At 39.2% G+C, this 24,842-nt stretch overlaps 1 protein-coding gene across 7 annotated transcripts in view; it reads left to right on the top strand.

Moving 5' to 3' along the window:
- The first annotated feature begins 8,763 nt into the window (after positions 1-8,763).
- LOC118001935 (mitogen-activated protein kinase kinase kinase 4) overlaps positions 8,764-24,842 on the top strand; it is a 75,470-nt gene continuing 59,391 nt past the window's right edge. For all 7 annotated transcript variants that reach the window (XR_004676885.1, XR_004676886.1, XM_034992117.1 and 4 more), the window contains exons 1-2: positions 8,764-9,876; positions 22,683-24,046. Coding sequence is in view for 5 of the 7 variants with exons in the window: in XM_034992117.1 (XP_034848008.1) it covers positions 9,807-9,876; positions 22,683-24,046 (1,434 nt within the window). In the remaining 2 variants the exon portion in view is untranslated. The remainder of the gene's footprint in view (positions 9,877-22,682; positions 24,047-24,842) is intronic.

Consider the following 24,842-nt stretch of genomic DNA (forward strand, 5'->3'; position numbering starts at 1 on the left):
TCTACTTTTCCGTGCTCTACTCCTTGGAAGTAAGTCACTGAAAGTGAAGCCCACACTTAAGTGGTGGGGAGTTAAACTCCACCTCTTTGAGAGGGGAGTATTACATAAATTATTCAGATTTTTTTCTGTATAGGAGATTTGTCTCTTCTCCCATTTATTTTTTTTAGAAATTATATCAATATGGACTCATGGATTCATGGTTATTAATGGATATAATTCTGTATTTTCTGTTATTAATTGGATATAATTCTGTATCTTTATTTATGACTTGGATCTTTCCAGCTTTGGCCAATGGGAGCTCTGCTTCTGTGTCCTTCTAAAGTATTCCCATTGGTTTGTTTTTTGTTTTTTGAGCACTTCCCCACCTGCTGGCACTACAAGGTGCTCCAGGCTCATATTACATCTTCCCCTTGCCCCAGTCCTGGACTCAGCCATTTCTCCAGGGAGTCCTGGTTCTTCTGTTGGAGCATGGTATTGGAAACCAAGATCTGGTCTCAGATAAATGAGTTTTTTCTGTGCTGATGTCAAAGCAGAGGTAAGAGATTTTATGTCCCAGTTGTCCTAATTGCATTCCTCACTTTTCTTTGCATTTTTACTTCACTGAAAACCCTGGGAGAATAGATCTCACATGCTTATATTTCCTAGATCTGTCCTCCCAAGAGGTGGGGTTCATCTTTTGAATGTGTGTATGTGTCACAGGGCATATTTATAGTTAACTACTTAAAAAATCCAAATTAGAAAGAATAATAACTTGAGCTAAGGGTATTCAGACAGCTCATGTGCTTCCTACAGTAAGTAGCTCTTCAGTTACTTGATTTCTAAGAATGACAGGGAGTAGTAATTCATGACAGGAAATGTTTTATTTTTTTCCACTAGTTAATTCAAATTAGAATAAGGGAATTTAAAAAATGTTCTCATTTGTAAGAGTAGGTAGAGGGACATCATAATTCTTTTTGCTACCCTTGAAGTTTTAAACATTTTTCTTGTTTCTCTTTAAACTCTGTAATGTTTTGTGTGCACTTGGCATAGTAGAAGACCCTTTGTTTGCTTTTCCTCCCAGCTTCGATCCAGTTTTTCATCTTCCAACTTTTCCTGTTTAAGCCCCACAGTTCTCTTTGGCTAAGCCTAAAACAACCTTTTGAATGAATTAGCACTTTTATTTTATGTTTTAATTTTTATGTTTAATTTATTTTTTTATTCGTTTTTCATTGGCATTTCATCGTCAAATGTATTCACAGCAAGACTGACGTGTGCTTATTTTCACTTCTTGTAGTGGAAGGACATACACCTGTGCTCCCTGCATCATTCCCCTGGTTCAACCTGTTGTACTGCTGGAAGGCCCCAAAGAGGTGCATCTCAGAGGGTTTTTGTTCCATTTTGATTGTCTCCTTGCTGATCTGTATAAATATGATCTAGTGTTGATTTGCAGAATTTTAGAAAAAGATGTAGGTATAGATGTACCCAACATATTTTAGGAGCCACCAGAACTGGTAAAAATAAGAAAGTATACCTGAAAATGTCTTATTCTTTGCCCTCTTGTTTTTAAGTCTTCAACTCTTTGTAGCAAAATTGCAAAAATAACTGGCATAATCACATTCGTCTTTTCATCTGTAACATGACTCCTATGTATTTAAATACCTAGAGCTTCAGTCTCTTTCTCTTTTTCTTTCTCTCTCTCTTTCTGTTTCTGTCTCTTCTTTTGGTTCTAGTGTTTTTCGAGTAGTCTTCTGTTTAACCAGAAGTGAAAGATGATAATACGAAGTCCCTAAAGCATTTCGTTACATCTGTTTATGTGGTTTTATAAGACTTAATTTTCTGAAAGCTTTCATCTGAAACTATTTTTTAAACAGTGTATAATTATTTTTATTTCTTAATCATGAGCAGAATTTATCCGTGTGGAGTAACTTTTTAATCTTTACGTGTTCTTTTTTGTCCTACTTAGTTTAGGACTGATAAAATATACCTTGTAAATCTGCGAGTGACATAAAAGACTTTTGCTAGAGGATCTAAGTCAGGCAGACTTTATCCATGCGACTACCTAACCCTTTCCAAGACCTGACCCTGTCCATTTCTTCTATAAAACATATCTACTGATGCTCCCAGTATCATGAGTGCTTATGGCTGATAGGCTGCTCCCTAGAATACCTGTGACTTTCTGATTCCACCAATTGAAATATATGCTTCTCAAGAGTTCCTTGTTTGTTCCTATATCTGTTTAGGTCCGTTGTATGTTTTAATTGTTATTGCATGTTTTAGTGAACTCTTACACAAATATATGAAATGTGAATGCAAAAGAGAATTGTGGTTTCTATATAAATGGGATTGCAGTGCTTTGGAAAGTCTCAAGATAGGTCACAGAGAGAAAATTGCTGTCAAATAGGTATAGGGGAGAGCTGTTAACATTTAGGAAGAAAAATCATGGAAATCCAGAAAAATTGTTCCATGAAAGTCTTTAGATTCTTGTTCTATTTTAAAAAAATCCAGAGTGTAGATTGCAGATACTGCACTTGGTTGTGGTGTGTGTGTGACCCATGCATTCTCTCAGGGAACCACACTACAGGGTAAGGCTGTGCCCTCATCAAAGTGGTGATGGATTTAATCTCATTCATGGGCTTAAAGTGAAAGTAAATGTTTAAGTTTCAAATGTGTGGTAGTTATCTATTATAATTTAACAAGCCATACCAAAGCTTAATGGCTTAAAATAAAAAGCATTTATTATCTGTTACGGTACTGAGTAGTTCTTCTGCTTCTCATGGTGTTGGCTTGGGTTCAGGGACAGCTGGAAGGTCCAAAATAGCCTCACTCACAAGCTAGCAAGTTGGTGCTGGCTGTCAGCTGGAAGCTCAACAAGACTTTGACCTCACTAGGTTCTGCTTCCTGCAGCCTCTCTACCTGGCTAGGCAAGGCTTCAAAGACTGTGACAGTCTCAGGGTAGTTGGACTTCTTACCTGGTGGCTAGCTTCCCCTGAAGTGCGCAACTGTAACTGGCCCAGTGTTGCTTTGATTACATCTCATTAGTTAACACAGGCACAGGGTCACCCCAGATCAAGAGGAGGTGATTATAGAAAGGTGTGAGTACTGGGAGGCCATCAAAGTAACGGCCACCAGAGATGTTTCAGTTTTTTAAGTGTGCATGTTTCATTTTTAATGCTTTTGATATGTATTTTTTAAAATTAACTGGCTAACCAGAGGTCCCAGTGACATTTGATAAGAAGGCTTCTAATAAATGAAAGTGTTTGCAACAAATTTATTTATAGTAATTTGATTAAAACTTATATTCTCACTAATAAGAGTGGGGACATAAGAATTTCAGCCCATGTGAATCTGATTCCAAAACCATTACTCCTTACACTATACCCCATTGCAGTTGTTTTGGATAGTAGATAGTTATCTTGGCACCTAGGGTTATAAGTATCCCACAATAACATTATTGGCAGAAATCAACCATCGTTTAATTCTTGCAGCCTTTAAAAAATTACGTTCTTCAAATAATTGTGATTGCATTTTAATAGAGTTGAGATAATGATTAAGTCTAAAGTATCAAAGATAACATTATTTGCCTCACAAGTTCACTTATTCAGCAGATAGTTATGGGCACATAATCTGCACCAGCCACTGTTCTAGACAGTGGAGAAACAGTGGTAAAATGAGAGGTGGGGTCCCCACCGTCAAAGAGCTTTGAGTCTAGTTGAGGGGGGGATAGTTCTTGTTTGTTTCCATGGGACATCTTTTTTTTTTTTTAATCTACTTCTGTTGAAAAGATAAATTTTAGGTAAAAAAAGTCTGTCTTGAAAACTAAGTAGGTTTGTCAAAATCTTGTACTCTGAATCAATGAAGAAGCGAACTAGCGGATGTTGGATGAGTTTGAGGTTTGACAACAGCTTACTTGGAGGTTAGCTGATAAACGTTCAGCGATAGGCTGGCAGTATAGATCGACTAACTTATTCATTAATTGGCTCTTACAATACGAACCAACCATGCAACCTCAAATTTAGCTTAGCTCCTTTTGATGTATGCCACTGGCCAAGCAAACTATACAAGTTCTTAAAAAAGGAAACCTAGAAAATCTACCGTCTCTGCCTCCCTCTCTCTCCCTCCTTTTTCCTTAGCAGCAGAAGTCTCCCTTTAATCATTATTTAATAGAGAATAGGTTAATGAGGATGTGGAGGTGGCAAAGAGGACCTTACACAGGTGAGTACTGTACTTTGTAAGTGACTAAAATATCTTATTTCTAAGAACTTTTCTAAAGAACTTATAATGAAGTATTTTTTTTTAGGGTTTTTGCAAAACCACAGATATTTTTGAGCTCATCTAATCCAACTTCATTATTTTATAGATGAGCTATTTCAGGCACCATGTGGTTTACCTACTGTGTCACAGCAGAACTATGTAACCCCAAGTTACTTGAATTTTTGTCTTGTCTTCCACACATTTTCCATTGAAAAATGACACCAAGCCCTCTCAGGTTGAGTTCAAGACATACTTTTAGTTAGACCAGAGTCTATGTCAAGTGAATAGTACTTGAGTAAAGTTTTATGTTAAAAGAGTGAGACATTGTTTTATGTGACTGTCAGAAGTTTAGCACCAGAAAGAAATTTCACATTTGTGTGTTTTTCAACACAAATAAAGCCAGTGTTTAAGGGCAATTGATGTAGACCTTGTACTACTTTCCTTATCCAAAATAATTGGTATCCATGGAAACATTCTGAACCAGTCAACCTACCACATTAGCTCATCTCACATGAGCTAATACAAAATGAGGTTTTGGATGGTTTTAGTTAACTGAAATGATGCAAGTACTTTTGAACACACCACTAATGTTTATATTCCTAGATTTTGTGTATAAAAATTTTTTAACAGAAAAAAAGAGAAAGTTTTGCTTGATTTCCCTTCCCACTCCCTATTATATATTGCTTCTAGCTTAAGACTCCCCAAACTGAGTTGTTTTTCTCTGGCTCCTTTTACAATTTTTCTCTTCATTGTTGGTTTTCAGCAATTTGATTATGATAAGCATAATCAAAATTGATAGTTTTCTTAAAGTTCTGTTAGGAGTTTGTGGAGCTACTTGGATCTGTGAACTTGCAGTTTTCTTCAAATTTGGAAAATTTTCAGCCCTTAATTCTTAAAAGATTTTTTCTGTGCCTCCCTTTTTTCATTTTGGATTCTAATAGCACATGTGTTATACTCCTTGATATTGTCCCACAGATAACTGATGCTCTGTTCTTTTTCTTTTTTTTCCTTAATCTTTTCCTAATTCATATTGGATAGTTTCTGTTGCTTTGTCTTCAAGTTCTTGGATCTTTTCTTCTGCCGTGTCTCATTTGCTTTTAAATCCCATCCAGAGTATTTTTCATTTCAGATACAGTTTTCATCTTTGCAAGTTCTGCTTGAGTATTTCTGGTCTGATTATTGATTTTTTTTTTTTTCCCTCATTAGGGTCATAGTTTCCTTTTCCTTGTAACTTTTGATAGGTTGGCAGACATTATAAGTTTTATTTATTGAATGCTAGACTTTCCTTTAAATATTTTTGGACTTTGTACTGAGATGTGTTAAGTTACTAAGTGACTTGGGTAGAATGTCTTAACATTTCCAGTAAGTGTGAATACCATCTCGATGGAGTTAAGTAAGTCCTAAGAAAGTATTAATAATGCATAACTTCGTCTTTATATAATGTCTGTTCTAAAATTTATTTTAATTATGAGTTATATAGTGGCTGGCAGCACCATATGGCATTTTTTCTACCTCTTTTTCTGTGTGGCATAATGATTAAAGAGTGTGAAATATACTGTTTTATCTTACTTTAATGCATTGTTTATGACAGTATTCCTCTTTGCTTCCATGTGATTCTTTGTTTGCTGTTAGAATAATTAAATAATTTGGAAATACTTTGAAATCAGTCGTGTTTATTGTATCTGTGTGAGGGTATAAAGACTTTGTTTTATGATAGGTGCAGGTTTAAAAACAAGAGATCTTGAGCTTCTGTACAAGTATTACAGGGACTTAGTCTTCTACTTTTATTTGGAGAGTGCAGCCAAATGAAATTTTCCATGTGTAGAGAATAACTTGTCCATAGTTGGATGACAGCACAACACAAATATTTTTTCTGTTTCCCCAAATTAAATTTTTCATAAAACTTAACGTTTTTATTATATGTGCTGTTTTTGACTCTTTTTATCTGCTAAAGCACCAGACTTATTTCCATCATATGTAGATTAGACAGGGGTACTTATTTGAAAAATAAACTCTCTTCCTCTTGAGATCATGACTGTGTCCTTAGCCATGGGGGTCTGCCCTTGGAGACTTGGCTTACTAAAGTTTGGACGTTTTCATTCCCTCTTCAGAAAATCCTCTTCCACTGTCACTTGCATTTTATTAACTTATTCATCTACACAATACTGCTGGGTACTAGTAAAACATACCATTTTATATGCTTGTTTTATATTTTAATGTTTTCCACATAGCCATTTATTTCCAGTATTTTGTTCTGATTATTTTGAATATTCACAACTGAATTTCCTGAAGTATTTTGGAATGTTGACTTTACAAATTATATATTAGTTTTTTTTTTTAGTTTTAGAAAGAAAGTTTATGTCAGGTATGCAGTCATCTATCTACTAATAGAGCTGTGACTTAGCCTCAGGTCTTCTGACTCCTGAGTTCAGTCTCTCCTCACTGCAGAGAGCATGGTCTAAATGAGGTCTTGGATGTTCCTTTATCTGACTCCATTTTTCTCTTTAGCCTGGTATTCCTTGCTGTCTGGCCTCGATATATTGAACTGGCTAAATGTTTGCACCGTAGTTTTGTGGTGATTACAGTTCTAATATATGAAATATATTATTGTGCTAAAAAACACTGAATGGTTTTCAACACTATTCTAGAAACTTGGAGATACAGAAGTAATGAAATACATTGTCCTTCCTTACCATTGACTTTATCTTTTGGGGGAAGAAAAAAGTTATAGTATTGAATTTGAAAGAATTTAGAAGATGCTACAAATGTTAAAATGGTCTCCAGTCCTATACCATGCTGAACTCAAAGGCAGACTTCTTTCTCTCTCTTCTTTTTTTAAAGATTTTTATTTTATTTTATTTAAAGATTTTGTTTATTTTTGTTTCATTTTGTTTTTAAAGATTTTTTTATTTATTTGACAGAGAGAGGCACAGCGAGAGAGGGAACACAAGCAGGGGGAGTGGGAGAGGGAGAAGCAGGCTTCTCGCGGGGCTCAGAGCAGGGAGCCCGATGCAGGGCTCCTTGAGAGAGAGAGAACAAGCAGGGCAAGTGGCAGAGGGAGAGAGAGAAGCAGACACCCCGCTGAGCAGAGTGCCTGATGGGGGGCTCCATCCCAGGACACTGGGATCGCGACCTTAGCTGAAGGCAGACACTTAACCAACTGAACCACCCAGACACCCCCAAGATTTTTATTTTTAAGTAAGCTCTGCTTACTTAAGCGTGGGGCTCGAACTCCCAACCACGACTGAGCTAGCCTGGTGCCCCTACTCTTAATGTTATGCAGATGAGTAAGGAACTCATGTTCTTTCAGTGGGTGGTGAAATGGGTCCGGTGACTTCCGAGGCTTATAATAGGAATAGTAGCAATCATTGAGTGAACCCCCAGTCTATTTTTACTCTTTTGTTAAGCATGCATTATTAGGGGCGCCTGGGTGGCTCAGTTGTTAAATGCCTGCCTTGGGCTCAGGTCATCGAGCGGCACTGGGCTCCCTGCTCCGCAGGAAGCCTGCTTCTCCCTCTCCCACTCCCCCTGTTTGTGTTCCCTCTCTCGCTGTCTCTTTCTCTGTCAAATAAATAAGTAAAATCTTTAAAAAAAAAAAAAAAGCGTGCATTATTGGATTTAATCCTCATTGGAGTCTAAGTATTATCCTTATTTTGTAAATGTGCGGTGTGGCTTGCACAGCTAATAGCCAGCACAGTCAGGATTTGAACCGAAGTCCCTCAGACCACAAAATCTGCAGTGTTAATCATTCCAAAACTGTGCTAGTAAAGTAAGCACTACAACCTAGGGAGATGAGATTAACAACCTTGTTATGGATAGCCATGTCTTCTCATTAGCTGAGTCAACTATTTTACAGTGAGTGTAGAAGTGGATATAGGGAATTTCAAGTTCATCTGGAAGTTGTATTATTTGTTGTATGACTCTGATGCTTCAGTTATAGATGTGGTTAGCCTAAGGGAATACGTATATTAAAACTTATTTTTAACTTTGCTCACGGTTTTATTTGTTGTAGTTAGCTTTCAGGGTATTTCATTTGTATGTCTTAAATATGTGTGGGGGCACAGTACTCACAGTGCCTAGAGTAATCTTGTCGGTTAAATCAGTTTTGACCTGAGGGATTCTTTATGGATTTCAGTGCTGTAAATTTATATAATTCTGCAGCATTTTTATTTTTTGAAAGTTCGTTGTCTGAAGTTTTGTCAGTATAACTCAGTAATAATGGTATCATCTATTTTAGAGTGGTTTTTCTTTTTCTATCTTGATTTTGTAATACCTTTGATATTGTATCAGGATATAAATTGCCAGGAAGAACACTGATTATAGCTTGGATATAATTTGGAGTTATGTTTGTAAACTATGAGGTGTATTTTAAAATTTTTTTTTATTGAGAGAGAGAGAGAGAATGATAGAGAGTGAGCACATGAGAGGGGGAGGGTCAGAGGGAGAAGCAGACTCCCTGCCGAGCAGGGAGCCCGATGCGGGACTCGATCCAGGGACTCCAGGATCATGACCTGAGCCGAAGGCAGTCGCTTAACCAACTGAGCCACCCAGGCGCCCTATGAGGTGTATTTTAGAAAGAATATTCAGAATGGGATAGACTGTGGTGTATATCCGAAAGGAACTTCATGATTGATTCCTTCTAGTTTGCTGTTTGGGGATTGTATTTGTTCTGTTTGTATCAATAAGTTTGTTGTTGTTGTTGTTAGCTTTGCAAAAATAGAACTTCATCAAAATAGTGATATTATTTGAGAAATTGGCTGGGGATAGAGGATGGGCAGGAAGCATTACCAGAGAACAAGTTGATGAGGAGTTGCATTTTGAAGATAAAGAGAAGCTAATTGCTTTTTCTTCTTCCACCGCGTCCTTCTCCCCCACTGCTCCCCCTGAGCTCTGCACTGTGGTGGTTTGCAGAAGACATAGAAACACTGGCCTACACTAAGTTGTCAGTACCGTACCCCTGCGTTGCTGCTCCGATCACAGTAGGGTGTGCCTGTGCTTCCTGCTGTGTGTGCTTCGAAAGGAGGAAGCGCCCCCCTGAGGTCCGGGGCAGGGCTGTACTTGCCCACTGGTCCCCGAGCCTCCGGTGCCTGGCACGCAGCTGCATACTCCGTTCTCGCTCAGTTGTATCTTCTAGCCCTTTGCTCTCCTTCTCCTCAGTCTGTAAGTCTTTAGGTTTAAACTCATTTTTGTCCGAATCCCATAAACAGCAGAAGCTGCACCCCGGCTCTGCCCGTGTGGTATTCGTGTTGTCTGGGCTCCGAGCAGAAGCCGTCACACACGTTACTCCCTTGTGAGTTCCACTAGTGCAAATAGAGGAGAAAGACCGCATTGCTGAGGAGGGGACGTAGTCATAGAAAAGTTTTACAAAGAGTTCTTAAAAGAAGCTTCAAGTAGTTTAAATTTGAGGTCACTTAATACGTTCCTGAGTATTTTCTTTGCTTTCTGTCTTTCATAGGCAAGAGCGCACATTGGGAGATTCAGCTTGCAAGAATTCTGAGTCTGATCCAGAGGACTTTTCAGATGAAACCAATACGGAGAACCTTTATGGCACCTCTCCCCCCAGCACACCTCGGCAGATGAAACGCATGTCTGCCAAGCACCAGAGGAATAGTGTAGGGAGGCCTGCCAGTCGATCTGGTTTGAAAGGTGAGTCTGGTACTGGCACTTTTGATACATGATGTGGGTAATCCTTTCTACGATAATGTTTTTCCTTTTATCTTATATTTGATTTTAATGCTGCTTTTAAAGTTCATTTCTTAATTTTTGAATTACCATCAGCAGTATTGTTAATAAAGGAGAAAATAATTCTCCAGAGATAGAAAGGTTTGTCCTGAGTAATTGTTAAAGCCGATGGTGTGAAGCATTTGCATTTCTTTTGGTGAGTAGAAGAGGCCAAGTGTGCATGAATCCGTGCACTCATCTAAGATGGCTGCTGGTATATGAGCGAGGTGGCTTTTTTTATTCTTTGAATCCCTAGCTTTGCTTCCAGACATGATGTAGTGGGCAGTTTGGGAGCAGCGGAGCCAGGCTTCCCTAACCAGTCTGTGCCCTGTGCTCTCTGTCAGTGACCCTGGTGCTGCCCTAAGTGTGTACAGCCCACCTCCTTGCTAAAGCACAGTGCGTGGATGGCACCCCACACCCAGTCACGACGGACAGAACTTCTGTTCTGCTTTTCTCTTTGTTTAGAATCTCAGAGCCCAGATAATGTTCTGTTCCTAGAAGCCGGGAGTGTTTTCTGTTTTCGTTTCATACTTCCTCCAGCATGTCACAGCTGTTCTTTCCTGAGGTAGATAAATCAAATCGTGCTGACCTGCTGCCTCCTTGTTCCCTACTTTCTGGCTTAGATCCTCAGGTCACTGAAGCCTTATGGTTTTAGAATTCTGCTATTAATTTCAGCAGGCCACTTGTCCTAAAACTGATCTCATAGCTTTTTGGAATTCATTCGTCTCTGGCTGCACAAAGTATAGATTTTATTCTTTACTTTATCGGAGAAATTTCCCCTATCACATGCTGTCCCTTACTGACATCAAGTTCATGCCCATTTCTCCCTTTCTTTGGCCTGTGTTCTTCCTTTCTGTTTGGCCAGATTCCCCTTCCCACACGTATCTTCCACACGTTGACCCCTTGTGGTTGTAAGGTGGCAAGTTCACTCTGTGTCCCTTTTGGAGCCCTTCCTCAAGAAAGAAGGCAGGCAAGAGAAACGGATTTTGTTGTATTTATTTGCTTGGGTGAAATCTTGCCCCAGGAAGAATTCCTAAGCAGTAATAGTCTTTCTTTTCCACTGGGAAGGTGATTTTTTGCTTTCTTTTTTTATTTTAAGGAGTTTTAAAATTTTCAAATTAATTAATTATTTTTAAAATAAATATTTACAAAAATATTTTAAAGATTTTATTTATTTTAGAGGGAGAGAGAGTGTGTGCACACGGGTGGCAGGAGGAGCAGATGGAGAGGGACAAGCAGACTCCATGCTGAGTGTGGAGCCGATGTGGGGCCTGATCCCACTATCCTGAGGTCATGACCTGAGCCAAAATCAGGAGTCAGATGCTTAACCAACCAAGCCACCCAGGTGCCCCAGGATTTTTTTATTTTTATGTAATCTCTACCCAATAGGGCTGGAATTTACAATCCCAAGATCAAGAGTCACATGTTCTACTGACTGAGCCAGCCACGCCCCCGGTTTTTTGCTTTATTTACACTAGGATGTTCACCTGTGACCTGTACTTACTACCCCCTCAGAAACTTAATAGCTTTCCAGTGCAGTTTATCATCTTTAAAATCAGTCTTTATTCATTTTCTCAGAGATGTCTGTAGAAGTTCCTCATCCAAAACAGGTGTTGCTGAAGTAGCATATACTGAATCAACGTTAGTTAATACAGTTTCGCTTCGAGCTGGTAAAACTGAGAAGATGCCGATAGCACATCTGCTTTTTCGTCACTTATTGATCCACACTATTTTGGGATAGGAGTTGAGGGCATAATTCTCACATTTGATAGATTGAGAAAGTGAGGTCTAGCGTTTGTAAAGCAACTTGAGGCCAGAAGGCTTGAGATAGGGACAGGACTATTTTTAGAAGTAGTTCTCCTGGTACTCGATTTGGACTTTTTCCTAGTATAAGCTTACCTGCATGCAGTACTTGAGTTAACTCTACTGCCTCACTGATCAGTCAGAAAACCAGTCACTAGATTTTTTTTTTTTAAAGATTTATTCATTTGAGAGAGGGAGAGAAAGAGTGGGCGCTTGTGCTCATGGGGGCGGGGAGGGGCAGAGGGAGAGAGAAACGTAAGCAGACCCCGTGCTGAGTGCAGAGCCTGACGCATGGCTCCATCTCAGGACTCTGAGATCACCACCTGAGCCGAGACCAAGAGTCGAACACTTAACCGACCGCGTCACCCAGGTGCCCCCAGTCACTGGCTCTTTGTTGAGTGCCTACTGTCCTTCCGGGGTGTGTGGGAAATAGAAGATGGAAGTTTGTCTCTTTTCCTTCAATTTCTTTCAGCTGTTTATTTCATAAAATTACAGAATCTTAGATCTGGAAGGGGTCTTAGAGACCACTTATTCCAGTTCCTGCCGTTTTTCAGGTAAAGAAATGGATGGCCATACATCTTTTGACTTGTACCTGTCTAACAGCAGACCTAGGAAACCAAAATCCTTAAAAATGTATTCTTTTTTCTTATTGTAAAAGATTACGTGTTATAGGAAACTTAGAAACTACAGACAAAAAGAAAGAAAAATACCTGTAAACTCAATATAGAGAAGTATTAACTATTACCCTCTGTGGTGAAAGCCCCATCTCGTGTGGGAAGCATGCAGGTAAACAGGCCATGCAGGCTCACGCGGTGGAGCTGGGATGAAGGCTGGTGAGGAGAGGCTGCTGTGGGTGGCCACAGCAGAGGGTGGGAAGCCGTGGGGCTCGAAGACTTGTGGAACAAGTGACATTTGTGCTATGACCTGAAGGCTGAGGCCGGGAGACCCATATTTCAAACTAGTGTGTGATTCATGATAATATATTGGTCCCTTAGTATTTTCAAGAGCTTTTAGAATTAGTTAGGTTGGTCAGATTTATTTTAAAAGCTTTCCAAGGAAATATGAACTGGTGCATTCTTTCTTTCTCACTGCCGCAAGCAAAGGCTCTCTGAATCATACCATTCACTTTAGAACTGCAGTCCAAGTTGGACTCATCTTTTTAATAAATGTCACCAATAATATTTGCATTTTTCTGGTTATCTATTGCTGTGTAACAAACCACCCCAAAACTTAGTGGCATGAAAGAACAACCATTTTATTGTGCTCATGATTCTGTGGGCCACATATTTAGGCAGGTCACAGCTTGTCTCAAACCCATCGCGTCTGGAGCTTTAGCTGGAATGGCTCAGTTGGCTGGAGATGTTGTCATGGCCTGAATAGGGCCCTAAGTGTGAGCTTTCAGTTCTTCTCCACGTGGTGTCTGCTGAGTCTTTGTGGTCCAAGATGGCTTCTTTACTCACATGTCTGGCATCTGGGCTGAGAGCTGGCCGGCATTGTTTTTGTTTTCCCCACATGACCTTCCACATGGCTATCCTGGGGTTCTTCACAGCATACTTGTCCCTGGGTAATTAGAATTCTTACGTGGCAGTTAGCTTCCCCTGGAGCAAGTGTCATGAGAGAGCAAGGTGAAAGTTGTAAGGGTTCTTAGCTTAGGAAGTCACATAACAACACTTCTGCATGCTTTGGCCACACAGGGCCATCAAAAGTCAGTGTGGGAGGGGACCACCCAGGGCATTTCAGCAGCAGGAGGTGTGGTTGTGGGCTGTAAGGGACTAGCTCCTACCTGCATTTGATATAAAGCTTTGGGGAATTAGTGTCCGGTCATTCATACTGTCTTTATGCCTCCAGCCCCTCTCCTTTTGTAAATGCAGACAACATCATAAGCATTCCTGAAGGACTAGAAGGACACAGAAAGGTAACTGAGGGCACTATGTTGCAAGGAGGTGAGAGTAACCATTATTTTTTTTCTTTTTTAAGTAAGGGTAGCCATTGTCATGAACTGATTATATGGATATGAGTCTTTAAATACTTTTATTATTATAGGCTCAGAGTAACTACTACTAATCTACAGTAGTAACTAACTACTATAGATTTATTTTTTATAATTGGAAATTCAGTCCCAGGCCACTTTCTAACCAACTGGCTGTAAATCGAGAGTTCCCATGAGACCCTCTTCAGTTTCCATAATTTGCTAGAACTGTTCAGAACTCAGAAACACACTTTACTTGTGTTTATGATTTATTATAAAGGACTCAGGAATAGCCAAATGGAAGAGATGCATAGGGCAAGGTGTGGGGGGGTGACATGGACCCTCCGGGTCCTGCTGGCATTAGCCTCCCACTGCCTGGATGTGTTCACCAGCCTGGAAACTCATCACATTTCCTTGTTAAAGAGTTTTTAGAGAGTTTAATCTTCAGACTGCCCCCCTCCAACACCTTTCTGGGAGGTTAGGGTGGTGGGGGGGGGTGCTGAAAGTTCCAGCCCACTAATTATTTGCTCCTTCTGTGACCAGCCCCATTCTGAAGCTATCCAGGAGCACCCTTTAAGTCACCTCATTAGTATAAAAATAGATGTGATTGAAAGGGGCTCCTTATGAATAATAAAAGATGCTCCTATCACTTAGGAAATTCCAAGAGCTTTTAGCAGTTCTGTGCCAGGAACCTGGACAAAACCCAAATATATTTCTTACTATACCTCAGTGAGCAACTGCTAGCAAAGGTATGAGGAGATGGCAGCTTTGATACAAGGCTAATGGGAGTGTAAATTGTCTCAATCCTTGGGGGAGGGTAATTTGTTAATACAATCAAGTTGTGGTTGGTTATGTCCTTGACCCTGCAAATCCACTACTGGGAGTAGACTTTTAGAGTAGACTTTTAGAGAAGTTCCTGCAAATGGGCACAACAAATCCTGCAAAAAGATTCATTGTGTCATTCATTGTTTGTGATTTCCAAGCATAATATACAGTTGTATAACCACCAAGCAGGGTAATTCAAAACAAGTGTCTGTCATAGTGGTTGTCTGAGCTGCCAGGGGACTTAGGAGAGAGGAGACCTGCAGGGAGGTGAAGGACATAGGTGAGGTCGCCTTTGCTGGGATGGGATGGTGGTGGGGGTGGGGTGTGAAGGATGAAAGAGCTGAGGTTGCCATTGTTGGGGCAGGATGGCGGGGTAGGGGGGTGAAGGGCAAAGGCGAGGTCGCCATTGTCGAGATGGGATGTGGGTGTGAAGAATGAAGGTGAGGTTGTCATTGTTTTTTTTTTAAAGATTTTATTTATTCATTTATTTGAGAGAGAGAGAGCACACAAGGGGGGGGGGTCAGAGGGAGAAGCAGACTCCCTGCCGAGCGGGGAGCCCGATGCGGGACTCGATCCCGGGACTCCAGGATCACGACCTGAGCCGAAGGCAGTCGCTTAACCGACTGAGCCACCCAGGCGCCCCGAGGTTGTCATTGTTGCAGCATTTTATTTCTTGCTTTATGTTGGTGGACTCTCAAATGATTGCCAGTTTAGAAGTTTACAGAAAGATATTTTATCTAATTTTTGCATTTCCCTGGGAATGTTAAAGACATTTTTGTTTTTAAAACATGAACTTCTGCTTTTAGAAGCTCTGATAAATATGATAGCAATGTTATGATGTCTAAGTGTGAACAGTTGGTTCCTTATTACCTAAAAAAAGGCAGCTATGTGACATCCGGACTGATGTAACCTACCAGTTAAGCTCTTGAATTAGCTCACTGACCAGGCCTGATTTCATACTTTGATGAGTAGCAGGAATTAATTATTGTACTTTTGGATAATGGTAAATAACTGCCAAATTATAGCAATTAAGATTTTAATAATTTTTGGACAATAATTAGTCATATATAGCTGTTCTTCTTAAGATTGGTTTAAGGGAGAGATAGTCAAACTATCTCATCCTTAAATTTTTGTGCCTTTTAATATAGCAGAAGGAAGTAAATCTAGTTCATCTCACAGTTTAAATAGGTTAAATAAGAATTAAAATACTCAAGCCACGTCCTTTTCAGAATGAATCTGCCTTGTAATCAGTATCAGTTCCATTTTGCTAGCAATATTGTAATATACTGCAATAGCCAAATTATAGAGATAGAACGAATATCTTAAGATATTTATATCAGAATTTGAACTTATGTGCATACACATATGTACACATACTGATTTCCCTATCATAAATATCTCAAAGTGTATGTGTATGTGTGTGTATAAGTCTGTGTTTTTGCTAACAGTAGTAAGATTAGCAACGTGCTTTTGAGAGTATAATACTGCTGTAAAATTGAGCTGATAAAATGGTTACAAGTCAGATTCAGTCTGTAGAGTTCACCCTTGAACAATGCCGGGGTGAGGGTTTGATGGCCAACTCCCTGCAGAGTCAAAAATTGGTGTATAACTTTTGACTCCCCAACGACTTAACTTCTAATAGCTTACTGTTGACCAGAAGCCTTACCATGACATAATTAGTTGAATAACACATATTTTGTATATGTATTATGTACTGTATTCTTACAATGTAGTAAGCTAGAGAAAATAAATTTTTATTTATTTTATTATTATTATTTAGAGAGGGCCAGGGAGGGGCAGAGGGACGGAGAATTTGAAGCAGGCTCCATGCCTAGTGTGGAGCCCATTGCAGGGCTTGATCTCACAACCCTGAGATCATGAGCTGCACCTAAATCAAGAGTCAGATGCTTCACTGACTCAGCCACCCAGGCACCCTGAAAAGGAAATGTTTTTAAGAAGATCTAAGAGAAAATACATTTACGGTATATATCAAAAAAAATCTGTGTATAAGTGGACCTGTGCAGTTCAAACCCTTGTTGTTCAGTGGGTCAACTATATAGTCAGTCACATGATTGTTCATTGTTAACTAGAGTGGACCTAAATCTGTATTTCAGCTCTTCAGTCTAAACTCAGCCTGATAGTCAAAGTTCTGTTTCAGACTCTCCATATACAGTCTCACTGTTGCATCCATACTCTCTTCTTCTTACCTTTGTGTCTCTTCATGCTCTTCTTCTCTGGCTTAAAAGATACTCTTGACTTCTTGCTACCCTTGTTTGAGCTTTGTCCATTCTTCAAAGCCCCCAGTCAAGGGGGCTTGGTAGTGGTGTTATTTAAAGTCTTTACAGAGTAGTTACCCGCTATAATCTGCTGTTTATGACACTCAGTGTCCAACCTTTCCTTGGGCAGTTAGTACTGGTCTGTGAGCACCTGTGACAGGTGTTAACAGTGGTGTGATGACATGAACATGGGTTAGATCCCTGTCCTAATATTTACCATCTGCTGATGTTCCATGGTAGTCTTCATCACATTGTTGTTGTGAAGATGATGACAGTCTCTGTACAGCTCCTACTTGAAAATAATGGGGTTGACTAAAGCAGTGTTTCCCAAAAATGTGCCATTCTAGCCAGGTTGAATCAGAGACCCTGGGAGTGGGCTCAGGAGTCTGCGTTTTAGCAAGAACCTAAGTGATTCTTAATGTTGACTGATATTTGAGAACCATGAATTCGATCTCTAAGCCCCTGCAGATTGCTGACATTGCTTGGACAGGACATCATTACTCTAATGACCATCTCACACTTAAAGGTAAAGAGCAGCCATCTGTTTATGCTTACTCACTTGAGAGCTTGAGGAAGGCCTGTGTGTTGAATATGGATAGTACTCATATGGGAGAGCAGAAGTATTTCAAGGACTTGATAAAAAATACATTTTATACGTATTCTAAGGAGCCAGTTCTAGATATGGATGGTGGGAAAATTCAGTTGAATCTGTCGTATCTATTTAAACTAGTGAACCATATTGCTTGTCGTTGATTGCTTTTGGTTGGTTGCTTTTGGTTTCATTATAAAATTTTTTTTCTTTTCCTTTCATGCGCTTCTGATGAGGCAGGAATTATTGGTGATTGGCCAAAGGAAAAAGTAACTACTTTGGAAGATCGCTATAACTGCGCTAACCAAATCGCACCATTTAATTTACAGCCACTCAGGAGATCAGATGTCCCATTAGTTTTCCTGAAGTTATTATGAACTAGTTTTATAATACTATAATGAGAACTTGTCATGTAATACATTCTGTCTACTTTTGATTTATTCTCCTTTTCAGAAGCTGTTTGTATTTGACTTTTTATTAATTGCAAAGGGATTTAGTATTAAAAGAAAACTAGATGTAGAAACAAACTTGTCCATTATTAATGGGCTTTCAAGTTATTATTAAAAGTTTTACACTCATGTCAGATTGGGTACAGACAGAATATAAAGTGCTTGGGAATAAAAACTGTGTCTCAGCTTATAGATTTCTTTTCACCCCCAACACTGTAGTACTTCGCAATCTCCCTTAACTGACAGGTCCCTTATGGTTTCATAGAGGACTACCTGGTCACTGATTGCTAGGAAATACTCTTGTGTTTCCTTTGCCCATCACAAATATATTATTTGAAAAGTATAGCTACTGATAAAATAAATAGATTGATTTTTTTTCATGGTAGCTAGACTAGGGATTTAGTCTATTTTAAGTTTAAATTACATCATTTTAAAACACGATGATGTATCAGTTTCCATTTGTGTATTTTTTTTCAAAACCAACTTGATTTTTTGTTTTGGAAAAAAAAAAACAAACAAACAACTCTTATGTTCCATCTTGTGCCTTTCCCTATTTGCTTTTCTTTACACACATTGTAAATCCAGATAAGCCATTGCTTTATGTAAACACAAAATTTTAAAAAATTGTATAATATACCATTTTGTATGCTGTGAGGTAAGCTTAAAAAGATTTGTATGTAATCTGCAAAAATTAGTTTCTTAGGCTACTAAAATTTGATTCTTCTTATACTGAAAAATGGGACTATGGCATTTTTTTTCCCTGTTGAGTCCTTTTAATTATTGAAATAAAGATCAAGGCTGAGAAGTTTTATCTTTTAATATTTTCATGCTTTGAATATTAGCTTCCTAGAAAATATAGCATGGTTTTGGGCATAATGTTTATAGCCCAGTCTTCTGGAGTTAAGAAAAACTATCCTAGCTACTCTCAGTTAACCCTTTGTTTTCCTTAGAATCTTTAAATCATGGATTAGAAGAACATTTATGAGTTATATAAGCCAAGTAATACGTTTTCACTGTTCACTATTACTTTCAAATTATAAGTGGTATGCAAACATTCTCTGGCCATTATCAATAATGTTACTCTATATCATTTTATAAAGTTTTGTTAGGATCCTAAATCCTAAGCTAAAAAACTTGTTTTTTGTTGCATAAATACTTGATTTCTTTGATTCAAACCATTTATTTGAATGTATGTACCAATACAGCATTCTCTTCTAGGTCTGCATTGCTTCTCTTCTGTACACGTTTCTTGGTTTTTCTTATGTATTCTATTCTCCTGGTATTAAATAACATGTGTATATACTGATGACTTCCAAATCTGTATCTTTGGATTTCTCTCCTGAGCTCAAGACCCACATTACTTACCTACAGATATCACCAACATAGCTGTCCCATAGACCCCTCAAATTTAGTGTATTAAAAACTAAACTCATTATCTTTACCTCTAGCCTTAAACAGTGATACCATGTATGTCATTTTGTGTTTCATAGTGACAAAGTATAGTATCAATTCCTATCTTGAAAAATAAAATATAGTGGAGTTAAATTTGGAAGCACTTGTTAGCTTTGCTTTCAAATAACCATTGTTTTACCAAGTAGAGATGAATGGTATGTATGTGCTATGTCAATAAAGGTATGAAGAACACAGAGAAAACATCGAAGAGGAGACAAAGGCCGGGCTTGGGCAAATTTTTTATGAATGAATATTGATAGGCATTTGTAGCTAGAAACAAAATTATGAAGAAATTTTTTTGAATGGATTGCATAAAAAGTTTTAAGACCTTTAGAAGTAAGATAGATTATGGGGCGCCTGGGTGGCTCAGTCGTTAAGTATCTGCCTTTGGCTCAGGTCATGATCCCAGGATCCTGGGATCGAGCCCCGCATCAGGCTCCCTGCTCGGTGGGAAGCCTGTTTCTTCCTCTCCCACTCCCCCTGCTTGTGTTCCCTCTCTAGCTGTGTCTCTCTCTGTCAAATAAGTAAATAAAATCTTTTTTTTTTTAAAGAAGTAAGATAGATTAAAACTACAGATAAAAATTCGATCATTTAAAAATATTGGTAATTAAAAAGTAATAATAACCGTTTTTATATTAAAATGTAGCAAAAATCCCTATAGGCAGATAAAATCCTTTTTGATGGACCATAAAGGAAATTAGTGCACATGCATGCCTGTAGGGGAAGGGAAGGGGCAGGGGGAGAGGGAGAAACAGAATCCTAAGCAGGCTGTATGCCCAGAGCGGGAACCCAATGTGGGGCTCAGTCTCATGACCCTAAGATCATGACCTGAGCAGAAATCAAGAGTCAGATGCTTAACTGAGCTACCCAGGTGCCCCTAAAATTCTTCTTTTAAAACTATTTTAATTTAAATTGATTAGAAGGTAAATTGGTTTTATTTATTTACTTTTATTTTTTATTTTTTAAAAGATTTTTATTTATTTATTTGACAGAGACACAGCGAGAGAGGGAACACAAGCAGGGGGAGTGGGAGAGGGAGAAGCAGGCTTCCCGCGGAGCAGGGTGCCCAATGCGGGGCTTGATCCCAGGCCTCTGGGATCATGACCTGAGTCGGAGGCCGACACTTAAAGACTGCGCCACCCAGGCGCCCCGGTAAATTGGTTTTAAACAGGATTTCTTTAGTGAATTGATTTTGCATATATTAGTTTGTAACCCATATAAATATACCCTATTTCACCACATCTAAGGCATACTATAATATATTTTAAGAAAAAAAATGCTTGTTACAATTGATGACACAGTGTGATTTAAAAAAAAAATTTTTTTTTTTTTAATTTGAGAGAGAGAGCAAGAGAGAGAGCACAGGCAGGGAGAGTGGGAGAGGGAGAAGCAGGCTCCCCACTGAGCAGGAAGCCCGATGCGGGGCTCGATCCCAGGATCCTGGGATCATGACCTGAGCCGAAGGCAGACGCTTAACCGACTGAGCCACCCAGGTGCCCCGACACAGTGTGTTTTTTGTTTTTGTTTTTTATTTATTTATTTATTTATTTATTTATTTATTTATTTATTTATTATTTTTTTATTTTAGACACAGTGTGTTTTTATACTTAGAATTTTTATTTTTTATTTACTGAAAGAGCCCTTTTTTATACTTCTTGATATTTAGATACAGGATTTAAAAAACTATTTGTTACTTATGTTGTGTGTGTGTGTGTTATAATATATATATTTTATATATATAAAAGCAAAAGTAAAACGTATTAGTGAATATGTTTCTAAAACTTAATCATATCATCAGTTATAAAACATATTTTAATTTCAGAGATGTTAAAATACAGAATGTGTGACCTGGATTCAGTGACACGAAGTATATTTTGGGTGTGGAGGGGAGACTGGAATGGGGTTTTAGGTTTGGCCATTATCAGTATATGAAGTGGAAGCGAAGATCACGCAGGGAGGGGGAAAGTAAGGCAGAGGAGATCGAAGAGTGGAGCTCTGAGAAACAGCGTTTTCTGGAGTGAGCCAGGTTCCAAGGAGGAAATTTGAAAAGGAGTGACTTGGGAAGTAGAAAAGAACCCAGAGACTGTTTTATCTAGAAAACAACAGGATGAAGGGATTTTGGTAAGGCAGAGGTGGTTAATAGTGGCAGAAATGCCAAACAGGAAGGAAGGGGGGTGTGTGTTCATTTCAAAGCTTGGGAGGAAAATTAATAGCACTTTCTATAATTGTTTGATGAGAAAGTGTGATATTTACTTTCTTTGCTTTAATTTTGAATGATTTTCTATGTCAGTTGAGGCAAATGATACTGAATTATTCTGTATGTCTTCAGTTTTGTTAATGCTAAATTTAAAATGTTATTGTTCATTTGTGGGAAAGAAGAAACCAAGGAGTAGAGTAAATTAACATTTTTACCTATTATCTGTCTTTCATTTTTTTATGAGAATAATCTGAAAGTGCTTAAAGATTCTTTGCTCAGTCTATTTCATTTTACTAATGAGAGAAGTGACCCAGGAGGGGTGTCTGGGTGGCTCAGTCGGTTAAGCGTCTGCTTTCGGCTCAGGTCGTAATCCCAGGGTCCTGGGACGTGCCCTATGTCGGGCTCCCCGCTGAGCGAAGAGCCTGCTTCTCCCTCTCCCTCTGCCTTCTGCTCTGCCTACTTGTGCTCTTTCTGTCAAATAAATAAACTCTTAAAAAAAAAAAAAAAGTGACCCAGGAAACTTACGCGGTCTGGTCCAAGTTAGTAAGTTCAGTTCACGGCGGAGGCAGGGATGGGATGTGTTGTGTTTTTGTTTTTGTTTTTAAGATATTTATTTATTTATTTATTTGACAGAGACAAAGACAGTGAGAGAAGGAACACGAGCAGGGGGAGTGGGAGAGGGAGAAGCAGGCCTCCTGCTGAGCAGGGAGCCCGATGTGGGGCTTGATCCCAGGACCCTGGGATCATGACCTGAGCTGAAGGCAGGCGCTTAACCGACTGAGCCACTCAGGTGCCTGGATGTGTTTTCTAAATCATGTTTCTGTCAGGTCTGCTGTGCTGCTTTTCCCTTCTTAAGTCAAATGTGATTAACTTGTGGTGATTTCGGATAACTGCACTTTTAGTGTAGAGAAGTGGCTTGTTTTAGATTTGTAGTGGAGAATATTAGCATAGCAAGTATAATAAAGCAGGGAAAATGGATAAAATCTTTTTGGAAATTTAGAGAGAAATGTATGTATTTTGAATCTTTTAATTTTCAGCATATGGTTATGATTTTTTTCTCCAGTAACAGCCTGAAAAATAAGTATATGTGAATGTCAGTTTTATTGAAGATATTGAGAGTAGCTTCATGTTTTAGAGTTAACACAATGATCTGTTTATTTCTTTTTAATAGAAAAAATGAATGCACCAAACCAGCCTCCCCACAAAGACACTGGGAAAACTGTGGAGAGTGTGGAAGAATACAGCTATAAGCAGGAGAAGAAGATCCGAGCAGCTCTTAGGACAACAGAGCGTGATCATAAGAAAAATGTGCAGTGCTCGTTCATGTTGGACTCAGTGGGTGGGTCTTTGCCCAAAAAATCAATTCCAGATGTGGATCTTAATAAGCCTTACCTCAGTCTTGGCTGCAGCAACGCTAAGCTTCCGGTGTCCGTGCCCATGCCTATAGCCAGAACTGCACGCCAGACTTCTAGGACTGACTGTCCAGCAGATCGCTTAAAGTTTTTTGAGACTTTACGACTTCTGCTAAAGCTTACCTCAGTCTCCAAGAAGAAGGACAGGGAGCAAAGAGGACAGGAAAATACGTCTGCTTTCTGGCTTAACCGATCTAATGAACTGATCTGGTTAGAGCTACAAGCCTGGCATGCAGGACGGACCATTAATGACCAGGACCTCTTTTTATATACAGCCCGTCAAGCCATCCCAGATATTATCAATGAAATCCTTACTTTCAAAGTTAATTATGGGAGCTTTGCCTTTGTTAGAAATGGAGCTAGTTTTAATGGTACTTCAGTAGAAGGGCAGTGCAGAGCCCCTCATGGAACAAATATGGTGGGTTATTCAGCGTATCATGAGCATCTCCAACGCCAGAGGGTGTCGTTTGAGCAGGTAAAGCGGATAATGGAGTTGCTGGAGTACATAGAAGCACTTTATCCATCGTTGCAGGCTCTTCAGAAGGACTATGAAAAATATGCTGCAAAAGACTTCCAGGACAGGGTGCAGGCACTCTGTTTGTGGTTAAACATCACAAAGGACTTAAATCAGAAGTTAAGGATTATGGGCACTGTTTTGGGCATCAAGAATTTATCAGACATTGGCTGGCCAGTGTTTGAAATCCCTTCTCCTCGATCATCCAAAGGCAATGAGCCAGAAGATGAGGGTGATGACACAGAAGGGGACTTGAAAGAGCTGGAAAGTAGCGCGGATGAGAGTGAAGAAGAACAGCTCTCAGGTCCAAGGGCACTGGAACCCACAGAGCCCACTGACAGCAGTTTCAACGTCCATTCGCAGGATTGCGTGCCTAAGAAGCTTGAGAGGCTTGAGTCTGAGGACGACCCTGTTGGCTGGGGAGCACCAGACTGCAGTACAGAAGCAGGCTTTAGTAGACATTGTCTGACTTCTATTTATAGACCATTTGTAGACAAAGCACTGAAGCAAATGGGGTTAAGAAAGTTAATTTTAAGACTTCACAAGCTGATGGACGGTTCCTTGCAGAGGGCACGCGTAGCCCTGGTAAAGAGTGACCGTCCAGTGGAGGTAGGTTTCTGGTAGGCGTTAGTATGGTCTTGTCCTCAGTTCCATTCTTACAGTGTGTTGTGGTGGTTATTACGTCCTTTCGTAGTTTTGATATTTTTAAGGTGTAACTGGTAGTTACTGTAACTTGCAGATTTAAACATTTCTGTAAAGCACTGTGATAAATGTGGAAATGGATCTACGAAAACTGTATGAAGTTTAGTGAATTAAGTGGAAGGTGGTGTGTGGAGGAAAAAAATCCAGCCATATAAATATAGGATGGAGAAGGACAGGCTAGGTATAAATAAAGAGGGAAGAAAGCCACAATCATGGGTGACCACAGGCTGAATATGAGTCAGTAAAAAAGCCAACATGATGCTAAAATATTTTTAAATGAATATGGCATCCAAGGTCATGGATTCGGTTCTTTCTCTATTCTTTGCAATAGCTTGTTCCCTTTTTGAGTAGCATGTCCAGTTTTTGGCCACTGTATTTTAAACCAATAAAAACAGATACTACACATGATTTTAGCCAAAAGAGCTGTGAGTTGTAGAGAAATGTAAGAATGATCAAATGATCTTATTTGGCAAAGTTAACGATTAGCATAGATGATAGAAGTTTAAGGAAAGTCTTAGTTATCAAATCCACATTTTGATATGTGAAGATTTCTGTGAGAGGAGTATGCCTTCTAGAAAAAGCAGTTTGAAAACAGTGCAAATTTTGTTTTGATAGCTTCATGTCTCAAATTCTTTACTGTTAAGGGTGGTCAAACTAGAAAGGGGCACACTGTTGGATAGTGTTTTTGAGAGGAAGAAGAGTA

This window comes from Mirounga leonina, unplaced genomic scaffold (assembly GCF_011800145.1).
Source record: "Mirounga leonina isolate KUSES-001 unplaced genomic scaffold, KU_Mleo_1.0 Mir_55, whole genome shotgun sequence".
NCBI classification, from domain to species: Eukaryota; Metazoa; Chordata; class Mammalia; order Carnivora; family Phocidae; genus Mirounga; species Mirounga leonina.